Raw genomic sequence first — 15,911 nt, forward strand, 5'->3', positions numbered from 1 at the left:
CAGGTGATCGGCGTGAAAGGAAGTGCTCCATCGCAGCGAGGCCCTGGACATGCGGAATATTTGTGTATAAGGAAGTGGCATCAATGGTTACAAGGATGGTTTCCGGGGGTAACAGACTGGGTAGGGATTCCAGGCGTTCGAGAAAGTGGTTGGTGTCTTTGATGAAGGATGGGAGACTGCATGTAATGGGTTGAAGGTGTTGATCTACGTAGGCAGAGATGCGTTCTGTGGGGGCTTGGTAACCAGCTACAATGGGACGGCCGGGATGATTGGGTTTGTGAATTTTGGGAAGAAGGTAGAAGGTAGGGGTGCGGGGTGTTGGTGGGGTCAGGAGGTTGATGGAGTCAGGTGAAAGGTTTTGTAGGGGGCCTAAGGTTCTGAGGATTCCTTGAAGCTCCGCCTGGACATCAGGAATGGGATTACCATGGCAAACTTTGTAAGTGGTGTTGTCTGAAAGCTGACGCAGTCCCTCAGCCACATACTCCCGACGATCAAGTACCACAGTCGTGGAACCCTTGTCCGCCGGAAGAATGACGATGGATTGGTCAGCCTTCAGATCACGCATAGCTTGGGCTTCAGCAGTGGTGATGTTGGGAGTAGGATTGAGGTTTTTTAAGAAGGATTGAGAGGCAAGGCTGGAAGTCAGAAATTCCTGGAAGGTTTGGAGAGGGTGATTTTGAGGAAGAGGAGGTGGGTCCCGCTGTGACGGAGGACGGAACTGTTCCAGGCATGGTTCAATTTGGATAGTATCTTGGGGAGTTGGATCATTAGGAGTAGGATTAGGATCATTTTTCTTCGTGGCAAAGTGATATTTCCAGCAGAGAGTACGGGTGTAGGACAGTAAATCTTTGACAAGGGCTGTTTGGTTAAATCTGGGAGTGGGGCTGAAGGTGAGGCCTTTGGATAGGACAGAGGTTTCGGATTGGGAGAGAGGTTTGGAGGAGAGGTTAACTACTGAATTGGGGTGTTGTGGTTCCAGAGTGTGTTGATTGGAATTTTGAGGTTTTGGAGGGAGTGGAGCTGGAAGTGGGAGATTGAGTAGATGGGAGAGACTGGGTTTGTGTGCAATGAGAGGAGGTTGAGGTTTGCTGGAAAGGTAGTGAAGGGTGAGTGAGTGAGTGAGTTGCCTTTCCGGAGGTGGGAAACCAGGAGATTGGATAGTTTTTTAAGGTGGAGGGTGGCATGCTTTTCTAATTTGCGGTTGGCCTGTAGGAGGATGCTCTGAACAACCGGTGTGGATGTGGGAGAGGAAAGATTGAGGACTTTTATTAGGGACAGGAGTTGATGGGTGTGTTGATTGGCTGAGTGGATGTGTAGGTGAAGGATTAGGTGGGTGAGGGCAATGGATTGTTCGGTTTGGAACTGGTATAGGGACTGATGGAAAGAAGGGTTGCAGCCAGAGATGGGAACTTTAAGTGTAAGGCCTTTGGGGGTGATGCCAAATGTCAGACAAGCCTATTTTCTCAGGCTTGTCTGACATTTGGCATCACCCCCAAAGGCCTCACACTTAAAGTTCCCATCTCTGGCTGCAACCCTTCTTTCCATCAGTCCCTATACCAGTTCCAAACCGAACAATCCATTGCCCTCACCCACCTAATCCTTCACCTACACATCCACTCAGCCAATCAACACACCCATCAACTCCTGTCCCTAATAAAAGTCCTCAATCTTTCCTCTCCCACATCCACACCGGTTGTTCAGAGCATCCTCCTACAGGCCAACCGCAAATTAGAAAAGCATGCCACCCTCCACCTTAAAAAACTATCCAATCTCCTGGTTTCCCACCTCCGGAAAGGCAACTCACTCACTCACTCACCCTTCACTACCTTTCCAGCAAACCTCAACCTCCTCTCATTGCACACAAACCCAGTCTCTCCCATCTACTCAATCTCCCACTTCCAGCTCCACTCCCTCCAAAACCTCAAAATTCCAATCAACACACTCTGGAACCACAACACCCCAATTCAGTAGTTAACCTCTCCTCCAAACCTCTCTCCCAATCCGAAACCTCTGTCCTATCCAAAGGCCTCACCTTCAGCCCCACTCCCAGATTTAACCAAACAGCCCTTGTCAAAGATTTACTGTCCTACACCCGTACTCTCTGCTGGAAATATCACTTTGCCACGAAGAAAAATGATCCTAATCCTACTCCTAATGATCCAACTCCCCAAGATACTATCCAAATTGAACCATGCCTGGAACAGTTCCGTCCTCCGTCACAGCGGGACCCACCTCCTCTTCCTCAAAATCACCCTCTCCAAACCTTCCAGGAATTTCTGACTTCCAGCCTTGCCTCTCAATCCTTCTTAAAAAACCTCAATCCTACTCCCAACATCACCACTGCTGAAGCCCAAGCTATGCGTGATCTGAAGGCTGACCAATCCATCGTCATTCTTCCGGCGGACAAGGGTTCCACGACTGTGGTACTTGATCGTCGGGAGTATGTGGCTGAGGGACTGCGTCAGCTTTCAGACAACACCACTTACAAAGTTTGCCATGGTAATCCCATTCCTGATGTCCAGGCGGAGCTTCAAGGAATCCTCAGAACCTTAGGCCCCCTACAAAACCTTTCACCTGACTCCATCAACCTCCTGACCCCACCAACACCCCGCACCCCTACCTTCTACCTTCTTCCCAAAATTCACAAACCCAATCATCCCGGCCGTCCCATTGTAGCTGGTTACCAAGCCCCCACAGAACGCATCTCTGCCTACGTAGATCAACACCTTCAACCCATTACATGCAGTCTCCCATCCTTCATCAAAGACACCAACCACTTTCTCGAACGCCTGGAATCCCTACCCAGTCTGTTACCCCCGGAAACCATCCTTGTAACCATTGATGCCACTTCCTTATACACAAATATTCCGCATGTCCAGGGCCTCGCTGCGATGGAGCACTTCCTTTCACGCCGATCACCTGCCGCCCTACCTAAAACCTCCTTCCTCATTACCTTAGCCAGCTTCATCCTGACCCACAACTTCTTCACTTTTGAAGGCCAGACATACCAACAATTAAAGGGAACAGCCATGGGTACCAGGATGGCCCCCTCGTACGCCAACCTATTCATGGGTCGCTTAGAGGAAGCCTTCTTGGTTACCCAGGCCTGCCAACCCAAAGTTTGGTACAGATTTATTGATGACATTTTCATGATCTGGTCTCACAGTGAAGAAGAACTCCAGAATTTCCTCTCCAACCTCAACTCCTTTGGTTCCATCGGATTCACCTGGTCCTACTCTAAATCCCATGCCACTTTCCTTGACGTTGACCTCCACCTGTCCAATGGCCAGCTTCACACGTCCGTGCACATCAAACCCACCAACAAGCAACAGTACCTCCATTACGACAGCTGCCACCCATTCCACATCAAACGGTCCCTTCCCTACAGCCTAGGTCTTCGTGGCAAACGAATCTGCTCCAGTCCAGAATCCTTGAACCATTACACCAACAACCTGAAAACAGCTTTTGCATCCCGTAACTACCCTCCCGACCTTGTACAGAAGCAAATAACCAGAGCCACTTCCTCATCTCCTCAAACCCGGAACCCTCCACAGAACCACCCCAAAAGTGCCCCACTTGTGACAGGATACTTTCCGGGACTGGATCAGATTCTGAATGTGGCTCTCCAGCAGGGATACGACTTCCTCAAATCCTGCCCTGAAATGAGATCCATCCTTCATGAAATCCTCCCCACTCCACCAAGAGTGTCTTTCCGCCGTCCACCCAACCTTCGTAACCTCTTAGTTCATCCCTATGAAATCCCCAAACCACCTTCCCTACCCTCTGGCTCCTACCCCTGTAACCGTCCCCGTTGTAAAACCTGTCCCATGCACCCTCCCACCACCACCTATTCCAGTCCTGTAACCCGGAAGGTGTACATGATCAAAGGCAGAGCCACGTGTGAAAGCACCCACGTGATTTACCAACTGACCTGCCTACACTGTGAAGCGTTCTATGTGGGAATGACCAGCAACAAACTGTCCATTCGCATGAATGGACACAGGCAGACAGTGTTTGTTGGTAATGAGGATCACCCTGTGGCTAAACATGCCTTGGTGCACGGCCAGCACATCTTGGCACAGTGTTACACCGTCCGGGTTATCTGGATACTTCCCACTAACACCAACCTGTCAGAACTCCGGAGATGGGAACTTGCCCTTCAGCATATCCTCTCTTCTCGCTATCCGCCAGGCCTCAATCTCCGCTAATTCCTAATTTCAATCTGCCGCCGCTCATACCTCACCTGTCTTTCAACATCATCTTTGCCTCTATACTTCCGTCCCGACTGACATCTCTGCTCAAACTCTTTGCCTTTACAAATGTCTGCTTGTGTCTTGTATGTATGGATGGATATGTGTGTGTGTGTGTGCGAGTGTATACCTGTCCTTTTTTCCCCCTAAGGTAAGTCTTTCCGCTCCCGGGATTGGAATGACTCCTTACCCTCTCCCTTAAAACCCATATCCTTTTGTCTTTCCTTCTCCTTCCCTCTTTCCTGACGAGGCAACCGTTGGTTGCGAAAGCTAGATTTTGTGTGTATGTTTGTGTTTGTTTGTGTGTCTATCGACCTGCCAGCGCTTTTGTTTGGTAAGTCTCATCATCTTTCTTTTTAAATAAATATATATATATATATATATATATATATATATATATATATTAAATGAAACCTGTAAGAAAAAAAATGCAGTAAATGAACATTACAATCTCAACTACCTTACCATTAGCTCTTTGGAACTGGACAGCAGCTTTCTGACACTCCAGTTGTGCCTTCTTTGCAATTTCAAGAGCTTCATAGTATGGACGAGCACGCTCAATGCATGAACCTAAATTTTTGGAAAGGAGTTTAAGGCGCCGTGTTGAATCATTGAGAAGCAATCTGAATGTGTTGTTGGCCTCCTGTAATAGAAACCACAAGAGTATTATCTTTATGTAACATATTCACTGTTGTGGGAAAATGTGTAAAAAGTAATCAACAGAAGGGAGTAACGTGATATAATGCCATGCCAATGATTCCAAGCAGACTGCCGAAGGTCCTTGTGACAAAACACGCAAACTAAACTGCTGGACTGTAGAAAGATCCAGTGCATGTTTCATGCAGAGTTCTTATTCTTATGGCTCTCCCTCCCCCTCACAAAAGGCATGCCATATTAATAAAAGACAATGCTGACAAACATAATGCAGGAGCTTCGTCCCAGAAATGAGAACTTTAACACAGAAATACAATCTAATAATGTTACAACTGACAACAGATGGATCTTTTCGAAAAATAAATTCACGAATAGAGAAGGTAATTAATAAGCTGCCAGCCAATGCACCAAAGCTTTGCCTGTTTGGAATAAGTAATTTGTTGATAGTTGAATAACTGTGTGTTGTGGCACAGCTTGTACATCAAGATTTTATTTTCCTGTTATGTGATAACTACTTCTGTCACCTCCATAACTGACCGGTCAGTGCATGTCTGCCAGTCATGTGGAGGACATGAGTTCGATTTCCAGTATCTCAATTGGGAAGACTGGGATAGTGTGCAGCTGGTACTGTGGTATCAAATCAGGATCTACTTGCGTGAGAAGTTGCGACTCCAAGGTGTAAAACACGAACAATGGGCAGGAGAGAATTTATGTTGACCCCACACCCTCCATGATCCCGCTGACACCGAATGATCTGACAGGGGTGGAATGTGGAGTGGGTACAATGACAACAGCTCCTTTGGATCAATTATCACTCTCGGCTGATTTTATGTATCTGACACACACTTCTGACTCTTGCTGTCTCTCTTCCTAATTGGAGCAAGTAGTTTAGGCTACACTCATTTCAGTTTTGTCTGCTGAGTGCCAACTAAACAATCACATGATATATGCTTTGTTCAACAATCAGTGAAACAAGATTGGAAGGGACTATGTTTCTGTGTTGTCCAGTATAGTGTAGTGGTTAGAGCTACTACTAGATGTGATTGATTCCCATCTTCAGACAGTATTTATATTTGATCTTCACATGTTCCTGAAGATTCTGGTGCCTTCTTGTTAATATAACTATTTTTATCTCATTCTGGAAAATTAAATGTTATGTACAAATACTAGTGCTCTCTAGTCATGAGACAATTTAGACCTATGTCTGTTTTGTGTTGGGAACTTGTGTAATAGACCACTTTCAGTACCAAAATTTGTTATTACTGATGACTTAGCTCTCTGTTAACACTTTGTAGACCAAGCCCAAGTGTATGTTGGACCACAATTTTGTGTTAAAAGAACTGCACCCAAGCACGGGTCGGTCTACGATTTTCTTGACACGAGTCATCAGTTCCTTGAAAACTCGACTCACTGCATATAAGAACAATGTATGGAAGTCCTGCTACCTTTCCCTTGACTGGTGCTGTGTTCTGTTATCAATTTCTTGAATCATTAGCGAATGTAACAGCTGCTGTTACAAATGGTTGATCCAGTAAGTTCACATTGATGTAATTTCATTTGTACACTCAGGTTTCGTAGTTTGATGTAGTTCTGCTGCAGATATCTCATGTTTGTTGTGAGAGCAAGTAATTCTGGAAGCTCAAGAGCAAGAAATTGCTCAGTAACTCAGTTTGCACTTTTTTTTAATACTTTCTGCTCTCATTATTTTAAATTTATAGCCTACCAAAGAACTAAAATAAATTATGAATAAATCTTGAAGCTTGGTCTTTTTTTAAGTATGCATTACTCTTGAAAATACATCAATCACTTACGTGCCAATAATGTTTTAGATAACGACATAAATGGCCAGTTTCCTATGCCCAAAATTCTTCTAAGCAGCTTGTCTCCAAAGCGTTAATGCAAAACTCTTTCATCTAACAAGGGGAGGCAACAACGTTTGGAATGCGAATTAATTGCAAACTTTGTGCACTCGTAGTACTCCATGAGGACAACAAAATGTGTAAGCAGTACCGCGTACTTCTCAAGCGTTATTGAGAAAATCGCAAGATAATTTTGGTCGTCATATATACACTTGTGCATGGCTATTTTTACCATGAAGCGGCGGCAGCTGAGTGGTTAGTGTTCAAGCCCCATAATCGCTGGATCAAGCCCCGTTCATGAGTTTTTTTAATTTTTTATTTTACTTTCTTTTTATTTTCAACACGGTCATTTTCTTTACTATTTATATTACAATTGATATAATAGGAAAAATACATGTAATCCGATGAACTTTTATTAAATTTACAATGTTATTTGGCAGTCTACAAATTTTTATTATCACAAATAATATAATATTCATAACTATAGGCTAGTAAACGACCAAAAGCATAAAGTGATACTGAAAATGTACGATTGTCCACGATTTGAGAAATCCCTTATACCTGGAAGGAGCCCGAAACGACTTGTTACTTCCTAGTTTTGACCAGCACAGACGGCTCCTGGAAGATGTACAATTAATCATCGCTTTCAACAAGTACAGGTTGCAGGATGGTATTTTTTGTAAAAACATGGAAAACATAAAGTTAAACAGCACCAGTTGCATTGAATAAAAGCTATGTTTCCGCATACGCAAGGTCTTTAGAGGTTTTCCATGGAAAAACAAACCTCGGTAACATTTTCAAAACGCTCTCTTTCAGCCGATAATTTGAAAGGAAACCATGCATAGCACAGTATTTCCTTAAATATTGGTGCTGATAATTGGTCATGCAGTATCGAGTGTATTTTAATAGCATCTTCACGAGAATCAATTTCTCGCTCTCTTTCGATTAAATATGAACAATTTTGAAGACACAAACAAGCATACATTTTCAGTATCTCTTTATGTGTTTGGTCGTTTACTAGTTGATAGTTATGAACATTATACTATTTGTGGTAGTAAAACTTTGTTGACTGCCAAATAACATTGTAAATTTAATAAAAGTTCATCCAATTACAAGTATTTTCCCCAATATATCAATTGTAATATAAATAGTAAAGAAAATGACTGTGGGGGGGAGAGAAACTGACAAACGGGACTCGAATCCAGAAATTACGGGGCTTGAACGCTAACCACTCGGCTGCCGCCGCTTCATGGTAAAAATGGCCACGCACAGGTATATTTTTGACGGCCAAAATTATCTAGCAATTTTCTCAATAACACTTGAGAAGTACACACTACTGCTTACACATTTTGTTGTCCTCATGGAGTACTACGAGTGTACGAAGTTTACAGCAAATCCGCATTCCAAAAATTGTGGCCTCCCCTTGTAAGTTACATAGCTTGGGGGAAGCACCAGGTACTTCAGAACATAGAAAATGTTATGCTTTAAATTAAACTATGAAGAAGTCATCCTACACACAGCCAGGTGCCCAAAGAAAAGCTTTAGAAGTTATTCTACACATAGCTAGGAGCCGAAAGAGAAGCTGTATGTTGCTATTTACATCTGCATAGTTTAGTGTCTGCACAGGTGTGACAATGCCACTTCACTACATGGTTGGCACAGATATTTCATGAGTTGACAGTGGCACGGTGATAGCCGGGGAACAAAAGACCACGAGAGGGAGACGAACTCAACATCATAGTCAATCTGCGGGAAGCACAGTGTCCAAATCCATGTAGGGACAAGTACTGGAAGAACTCAGTCCATGGTGGGTGCAGATGATATGCTAGTTGAGGTCTGCAGTGGTCAAACTCTGCAAGTAAGCACTGGCTCAATCTGCCTGTTGCGACCACAAGTACACACTTCCACCAGCGGGTCTGCCCGTACTGTGTGTCGTGTTTACCGTCCATGGCAGGTTTCCACACTGTCCTGCTGTGCTCCCCATGCCAGCTCATCTGCCTCCACCATGATGTCCGCTGGTGGGAATACATACTCCCTATGAAAGGCCATATACGACCGAAAAGCCCAGGCTTGGACCCCAACCTCTGGCGCAGAACAGAACAGGAGAGGCACCTGGAGAACCAGACAGTGGACAAACCACTAAAAGAGGCAGCACTGATGCCACTGGCCCCAAGAGAAGGTCACAGAGGCTGGGGCCATGGGGGGTGGGGGTGGGGGTGTGGGGGGGTTCACTGGCTCCACATAGGCAGGGGTAGCTGCGGGCTTCACTGGGGGCTACTGCTGAAGCATGTAGCTCCAAGTGGGAGCCCTCACCCAGAACAAGGTCGTGACCCACCCCGCCACCCAATAGACGGCAGCGGTGACATCACAATGGGATGTGGGTGCTTGGCGGGTCATCTGCTCCCTTCCAGCATCCACCACAAACGACTGCCAACCTCTGTGGCCCACCACAACACCTGGCAGCCACCAACGCCAGTAGCTGGACGAGGCCCAAATGGAAGTATCAGGTAGAAAACACAGCAGACTATGATGGTCCATGGCATGCGACTCAGGATGTAGCAATTCCAGAAGACCCATAGCTAGCACCCATGAAAAAGTTCTGCCGGACTGCATCTGCTGACTGGTGTTGCTCAGTACATAGCCAGAAAGCTTGACAATGTGTCATCATGAGGGCGTCTTCATCTGGATCTCATACACACGAAGAACTCTAATTCCGCGTTAGAAGTCTGGTCAAATGAAGCAATAGTCAGATGCTGGATACTACTGTGACTGCAAATGTCCTCAAACTTCTGTGACACAAATTCCCGACTGTTATATGACAGCAGTGTCGAGGGAGAACCATCAACAACAAAAATAACCTGACAATGCGAGAGCCATGGCAACTGACAGCGTGGACGACAGTTTGGCTACATGTGGGAAATTAGACAATGCATCAATCACCAATAAGCACATGCTGCCCAAAAAGGAGCTGGTAAAATTGACAAGCACCCTGTCCTAAGGATGCTCTGGGACTGCCAAGGAGAAAACAGCTGCAGCAGTGCAGTCTGATTCTATCCACAAGCCCCACAAAACAATGTACCATATGTCCAATGTATTGATTGATCACTGGCCAGTACAAGTGACACTGTGTCAGTGCTTTCATATGAGTCATACTCCAGTGGAATATACACAGCAACTGGAGTATGTGACAATGCAATGCCATGGGAGCGGGCACGTGGCAGCATTTCTCCTCCTTCACTAGTACAGTAACTCCCTGGACAACACTAAGCCAATCACATAGGAGGCATAATGTACACCCCACACCTGATCCGCACTCAAAGAGATGCATTCCATCCAAGACAACCAGATTGCCAGAACAATACTCTGCAAAACTCTGTCAGGAGCTGAGGCAGTTGCAGCTTCAAATGCTGTCAACAGAAAGTCCAACTGGGGCAGCTGCACGCCATTATGCGATGAGAACACAAGAGCCTCCTGCCAATCAAATTCTGGATCAGACTCCATTGTTAGCTGACAGAATATCAGCACTGGCATGCTGCATGGTTGAGGTGTTACAAACCTCATAACAATAATGACTGAAAGAGAGGACCCACCGATGCAACTGGTGAGCAGTCATACCCGGCAGTTTGGATTGAGGGCCAAGTAATGAAACAAACAACTTATGGTTGGGTTGAGGTGGAACATCGGCCCCATACAATAAGACATGGAACTTTTCAACCCTGAAAATAATAACGAGTTTCTCCTTTTCCACCCGTTAATAATTCTGCTGCACACTGGAAAGCGTCTTTGATGCGTAAACTATGGGCTGTTCTATGCTGTCCAGATTCCAATGGGGCAGGACGGCACCAAAGCCATACAGGAAATGTATCACTGGGCAGGGTTAAAGAATTGACCATTGTGAAGGAATCCAGACAGGGAACAGAGCAAAAACACTGCTGAGAGGCTGAAAAGTCTGTTGACAATCTGCAAACCAGACAAACTTAATGTCCTTTGAGCAAAGCTGGCTACAAGGCTCGCAGGCACACGGAGCCTGGGGAATGAAATGAGCACAATATAAAACCTTACCAAAAATGACTAGACCTCCTTCAGGTTCTTGGGTGCCGATAGGTTGACAATGACCTTGACGTGGTCATCCATGGGGATGAGACCATCTTTACTAAGCAAATGACCCAAAAAAATGCACCTTCAGAGAGAAAAAACTGCACTTCTCCAGCTTCAAACTCAGGCAAATTCTCCAAGATGTGTTGGAAATCTAACTGAAGATTTCATATGGGCTCCTTTTGATGTCATTAAAGTAGCCAATGCAACAGGGAATGTCGTTAATAAACTGCTCAAAATCCCATTGGTAAACTCCCGGCGCAGACAAGATTCCAAAAACACGGGATTAACTACTAAAGCCTAAATGGGGTGTTGAGGACCAGGAAAGTCCAAGAAACTGCATCCAATGGCAACTGAAGGTAAAAATCATGCAAGTCTATGTGGGAAAAAACTGTCCCCCCAACAATTTCGCTAACAAATCTGCCTGCTGTGGAATGGGATATGAATCTGCGACACATTATGCTTTGGCCATCTGTCTAACATTGCCGCAAAGACACATGGCACCACTGAGCTTTTGTATCATGATCAAGAGTTGGCCCAGAGATTCAACAAAATGGAGGAAATGACAACCTGATCCTGCCAATACTCCAATTTAGCCTTTTCTCTGTTGAGCATGGCAAAGGGAATGGTCTGGAGGTGACTAAATTAGGGTACCACTAAGGGCTTAAGGGAAACACATGCATCGAAATCTTCTGCTCCGCCCAGCGTATTCTCAAACAACAGGTTGTACGGCTGCATTAAGGAGTCAAAAATCACAAAAAAGTAATGGATTGAGACATTAGAAGCACTTCATCAATGATCTGGAAGACAATAACATATTTCATAACAGTGATGGATTGACCACTAACAAGTTAAGTTGCTGTTCCATATTCTTGTAACGTGCGGAGACGGAATCTTGTCCTCACAAGGGAAAGTGCTGGTTACTAAAAGACAACCTGATGGAGTGGCTCCTGCAAATCCACACACACCATGACCCTGTATGTATCTAAGTTAATTAGACTGACTGTCACTCCCATGCCTACCTGAAATTTAATCAGCCGCCCATCCATTATCAACGTATGCAAAATACACTGGGGCAACATGCGCAGGGCATCAGAATCAGCCCCAGATTCCATTTAAAAAAGCAGGGCATCTGATGACCGAGTCAAGGCCTGTCGACTGTCACAAACAGTTGCTATATGACCCATCTGCCGGCATACCCCACAAACATAATCTCCATATGGGGGCAGTCGAAGTGAACTCGCAACAAATGAAAATCAGGGGAGGACTGTTGGCTCACCCAATGAGTGGAAGGAGAATGACGTGAAGGACCCGAAAAACACTGCTGGCGGAAATGACGATGCTGCAAGTGGTGCAAACCTATTGGACACGGCATGGGCGAGGACAGGCAGTGCCAAGATCCAATGCACTGGAATTGTCAATGGCAGCAAGATACTGTGAGTTAGCAGCAGGTAAGGCTGCCTGGGATATCCCTCAAGACAACGGGCCCTTATTACCATACACATCCAACTGTGGCACGTGCAAATTACCAGAAAGGAAGTCCCTTGCCACCAGCACAAGCTCCTGCAATTCCGCAATTTGGGCAATGTTGGCTACAGAAGGATCAGATGAGGGCAATGTCCTAGCCTGAACCTCGCAATCAAGAGCTAACCTGACAATCACATGCTAAATTAGTAAGTCTGCGTAAGAGGTAGCACAATTGGGACACTCAAAACAACACTTGCACAAGAGGCCCTGCAAACTGGCGATCTAGATCGCATGTGATGCCAGTTGAACTGCAAGTGCACCACCACCACATGGATTTGATGGTCAAAATACTGCATAAGCAATCGACAAAGCTCATCAAAGGGAAGTTTCTTGGGGTCAGCACAGTGCTTCAAGTTTTTGACAGCTTCGTATAAACTTGTGCTGTTGGACAATTGCACAGTGGCCTTATCAACTAGATTGATGATATGCCACATCTGGCAGTGCAACAAGAACTGGTGCAGATAATTCTCTCACCAGTCTGTTGACTTACTGAAACCAGCAAATGGTGTTGGAGGTGATGCTGGAAATGGAAGACTGGTGCTGGGCCCCACTGGCAAGCAAGGAATGAAGCAAGTCCACATTCTGAGTTATCTATGTCTGCATCTGCTCCTGTTGCTGCTCCTTCAGTAGGCCCAACTGTTTTTGCCAGCACTGCAGAAATGCCAGGTCTATGGTAGCCCAAGTAAATACGAAAATGGGAACGAAAGTATAGGGGAGCTTCACAAGCATAAGAATGTCCTTCATCGCCAGAGATCCATGAGGGGGAAACAAACACACCATTCAAGTTGACCTACATGAAGCAGAGAGTCCAAAGTCACATAGAGATGAGCATGGGAAGAGTGGGCAACTGGTGGTAAAGGCTAAGCACTCGGCATAATCCATGGCACAATACACAAGGTGAGGTCCTTGTTGGTCAAACTCTTGAGTAAGCACTAGCCCACGTGGCCTACTGTCGTCCACAGGTAAACACCTCCAACTGCAAGTCTGCTCACTGTGTCATGTGCACCCTCACATGGCAGGTTTCCAGATTAACCTGCTGTGCTATCACTGCCAGCTTGTCTGCCTCCATCATGATGTCTGTTGGTGGGGACACTAAATTTACTAAAATGCTGGTGAACCAGTTGCACATTTTACATCTATCTGTGTTACTGGGAGGCTTTTATAAGAAGTTTTACTGAGGAAGGAGGAATGCCAGGGAAGTTCATGCAGTTGTGCCACTGTACCAGGGTGGCGTACTGGTTAGCACGTCTGCCTAGTGAGCAGGAACCAACAAGCTCAATTAATGGGAGAAATTTCAGGTGCAAATTCAGAAAGCTTTTGGTAATCAGTCAGAACGACCAACCACATCATAATGAAACCATTGTCAAATAACAGCCAAACTTACCAGAAGCCCATGGGCAACTTGTATGATCATCAGTCTCAACACCACAGAAAACTGGGAAATGGAACGGAAAACAATTTTCTAATGTAAATATCCTGAGCATGTCACAGGTTGCTGCCGAGAAAAGGTAAGCGTGCCTACCTGTATTACAGTGTATGATGTCCACCATCAAATCAATACCACCCACACAGGCAACTGCAGATAAACACAGCTAACGTGCAAAACAAAGTTCATCACAGAATCTTGACCAAGGGCTTTTTCCAATGTGCCACTGTTGTTGCCAGTTGCCCATTTGATGTTTCTGTTGACTGCCTAGATATCAAAATCACGACAAGTAAACTTTATGGCTACCTTTAGCAGAGGACGTTAATGACAAAAACCTTACATACAGGGTGATTCACGAAGATATGCAAATATTTTAATATGTTATTCTCAAGTAAAACTAAAGAAAAAAGTTCACATAAACATAGGTCTGCAAATGTTTATTTATGGGTTTATGGCTAATAAAAGATTTTGCCTGAAATTTAGCAACTTCACTAATATGAAACCATCACAAAACTGTACAAGGTTAAAGTAAAGCATGATTTCCATTTATTTTGTTGTTACTGGTCAGGTGAATCTAATAAGACATGTCCCAGATGTGGAACTGCAGAAGTTTTCCAGAACATCCAGAGAAGGAAAGATTATTATACAAATAAATTTGTTTACTTTCCATTACGTAAGTAGAAACATTTCTTTCACTGTTGGCAACTATTATTGTTTTGTTCCAGTCATTTCCTAATCTTCAAATGAGTAAGTTTTCTGTATTTTTCAGTGAAAGAACATAATAACAACAGTGTATTAAGTGAAACAAGACAGTAACTGTTGTACTCTGTAGATTATTTATGTAATAGGGATGGACCTTCCCGTTGGTGGGGAGGCTTGGGTGCCTCAGCGATACAGATGGCCGTACCGTAGGTACAACCACAACGGAGGGGTATCTGTTGAGAGGCCAGACAAACATGTGGTTCCTGAAGAGGGGCAGCAGCCTTTTCAGTAGTTGCAGGGGCAACAGTCTGGATGATTGACTGATCTGGCCTTGTAATAATAACCAAAACGGCCTTGCTGTGCTGGTACTGCGAACGGCTGAAAGCAAGGGGAAACTACAGCCGTAATTTTTCCCGAGGGCATGCAGCTTTACTGTATGATTAAATGATGATGGCGTCCTCTTGGGTAAAATATTCCGGAGGTAAAATAGTCCCCCATTCGGATCTCTGGGTGGGGACTACTCTAGAGGACGTCGTTATCAGGAGAAAGAAAACTGGCGTTCTACGGATCGGAGCCTGAAATGTCAGATCCCTTAATCGGGCAGGTAGGTTAGAAAATTTAAAAAGGGAAATGGATAGGTTAAAGTTAGATATACTGGGAATTAGTGAAGTTCGGTGGCAGGAGGAACAAGACTTCTGGTCAGGTGACTACAGGGTTATAAACACAAAATCAAATAGGGGTAATGCAGGGGTAGGTTTAATAATGAATAGGAAAATAGGAATACGGGTAAGCTACTACAAACAGCACAGCGAACGCATTGTTGTGGCCAAGATAGATACGAAGCCCACACCTACTACAGTAGTACAAGTTTATATGCCAACTAGTTCTGCAGATGACGAAGAAATTGAAGAAATGTATGATGAGATAAAAGGTATTATTAAGATAGTGAAGGGAGACGAAAATTTAATAGTCATGGGTGACTGGAATCCGAGTGTAGGAAAAAGGTGAGAAGGAAACGTAGTAGGTGAATATGGATTGGGGCTACGAAATGAAAGAGGTAGCCGCCTGGTAGAATTTTGCACAGAGCACAACATAATCATAGCTAACACTTGGTTTAAGAATCATGAAAGAAGGTTGTATACATGGAAGAACCCTGGAGATACTAAAAGGTATCAGATAGATTATATAATGGTAGGACAGAGATTTAGGAACCAGGTTTTAAATTGTAAGACATTTCCAGGGGCAGATGTGGACTCTGACCACAAACTATTGGCTATGACCTGTAGATTAAAACTGAAGAAACTGCAAAAAGGTGGGAATTTAAGGAGATGGGACCTGGATAAACTGAAAGAACCAGAGGTTGTACAGAGTTTCAGGGAGAGCATAAGGGAACAATTG

At 44.7% G+C, this 15,911-nt stretch overlaps 1 protein-coding gene across 1 annotated transcript in view; it reads right to left on the bottom strand.

Moving 5' to 3' along the window:
- The window catches only part of LOC126174906 (SH3 domain-binding protein 5 homolog), a 106,110-nt gene that overhangs the window by 80,358 nt on the left and 9,841 nt on the right, over window positions 1-15,911 (bottom strand). Inside the window, exon 3 of the mRNA XM_049921338.1 lies at window positions 4,716-4,893. Within this exon, the coding sequence (XP_049777295.1) occupies window positions 4,716-4,893 (178 nt within the window). The remainder of the gene's footprint in view (window positions 1-4,715; window positions 4,894-15,911) is intronic.

The sequence above is a fragment of the Schistocerca cancellata genome, chromosome 3 (genome assembly GCF_023864275.1).
Source record: "Schistocerca cancellata isolate TAMUIC-IGC-003103 chromosome 3, iqSchCanc2.1, whole genome shotgun sequence".
NCBI lineage: Eukaryota > Metazoa > Arthropoda > Insecta > Orthoptera > Acrididae > Schistocerca > Schistocerca cancellata.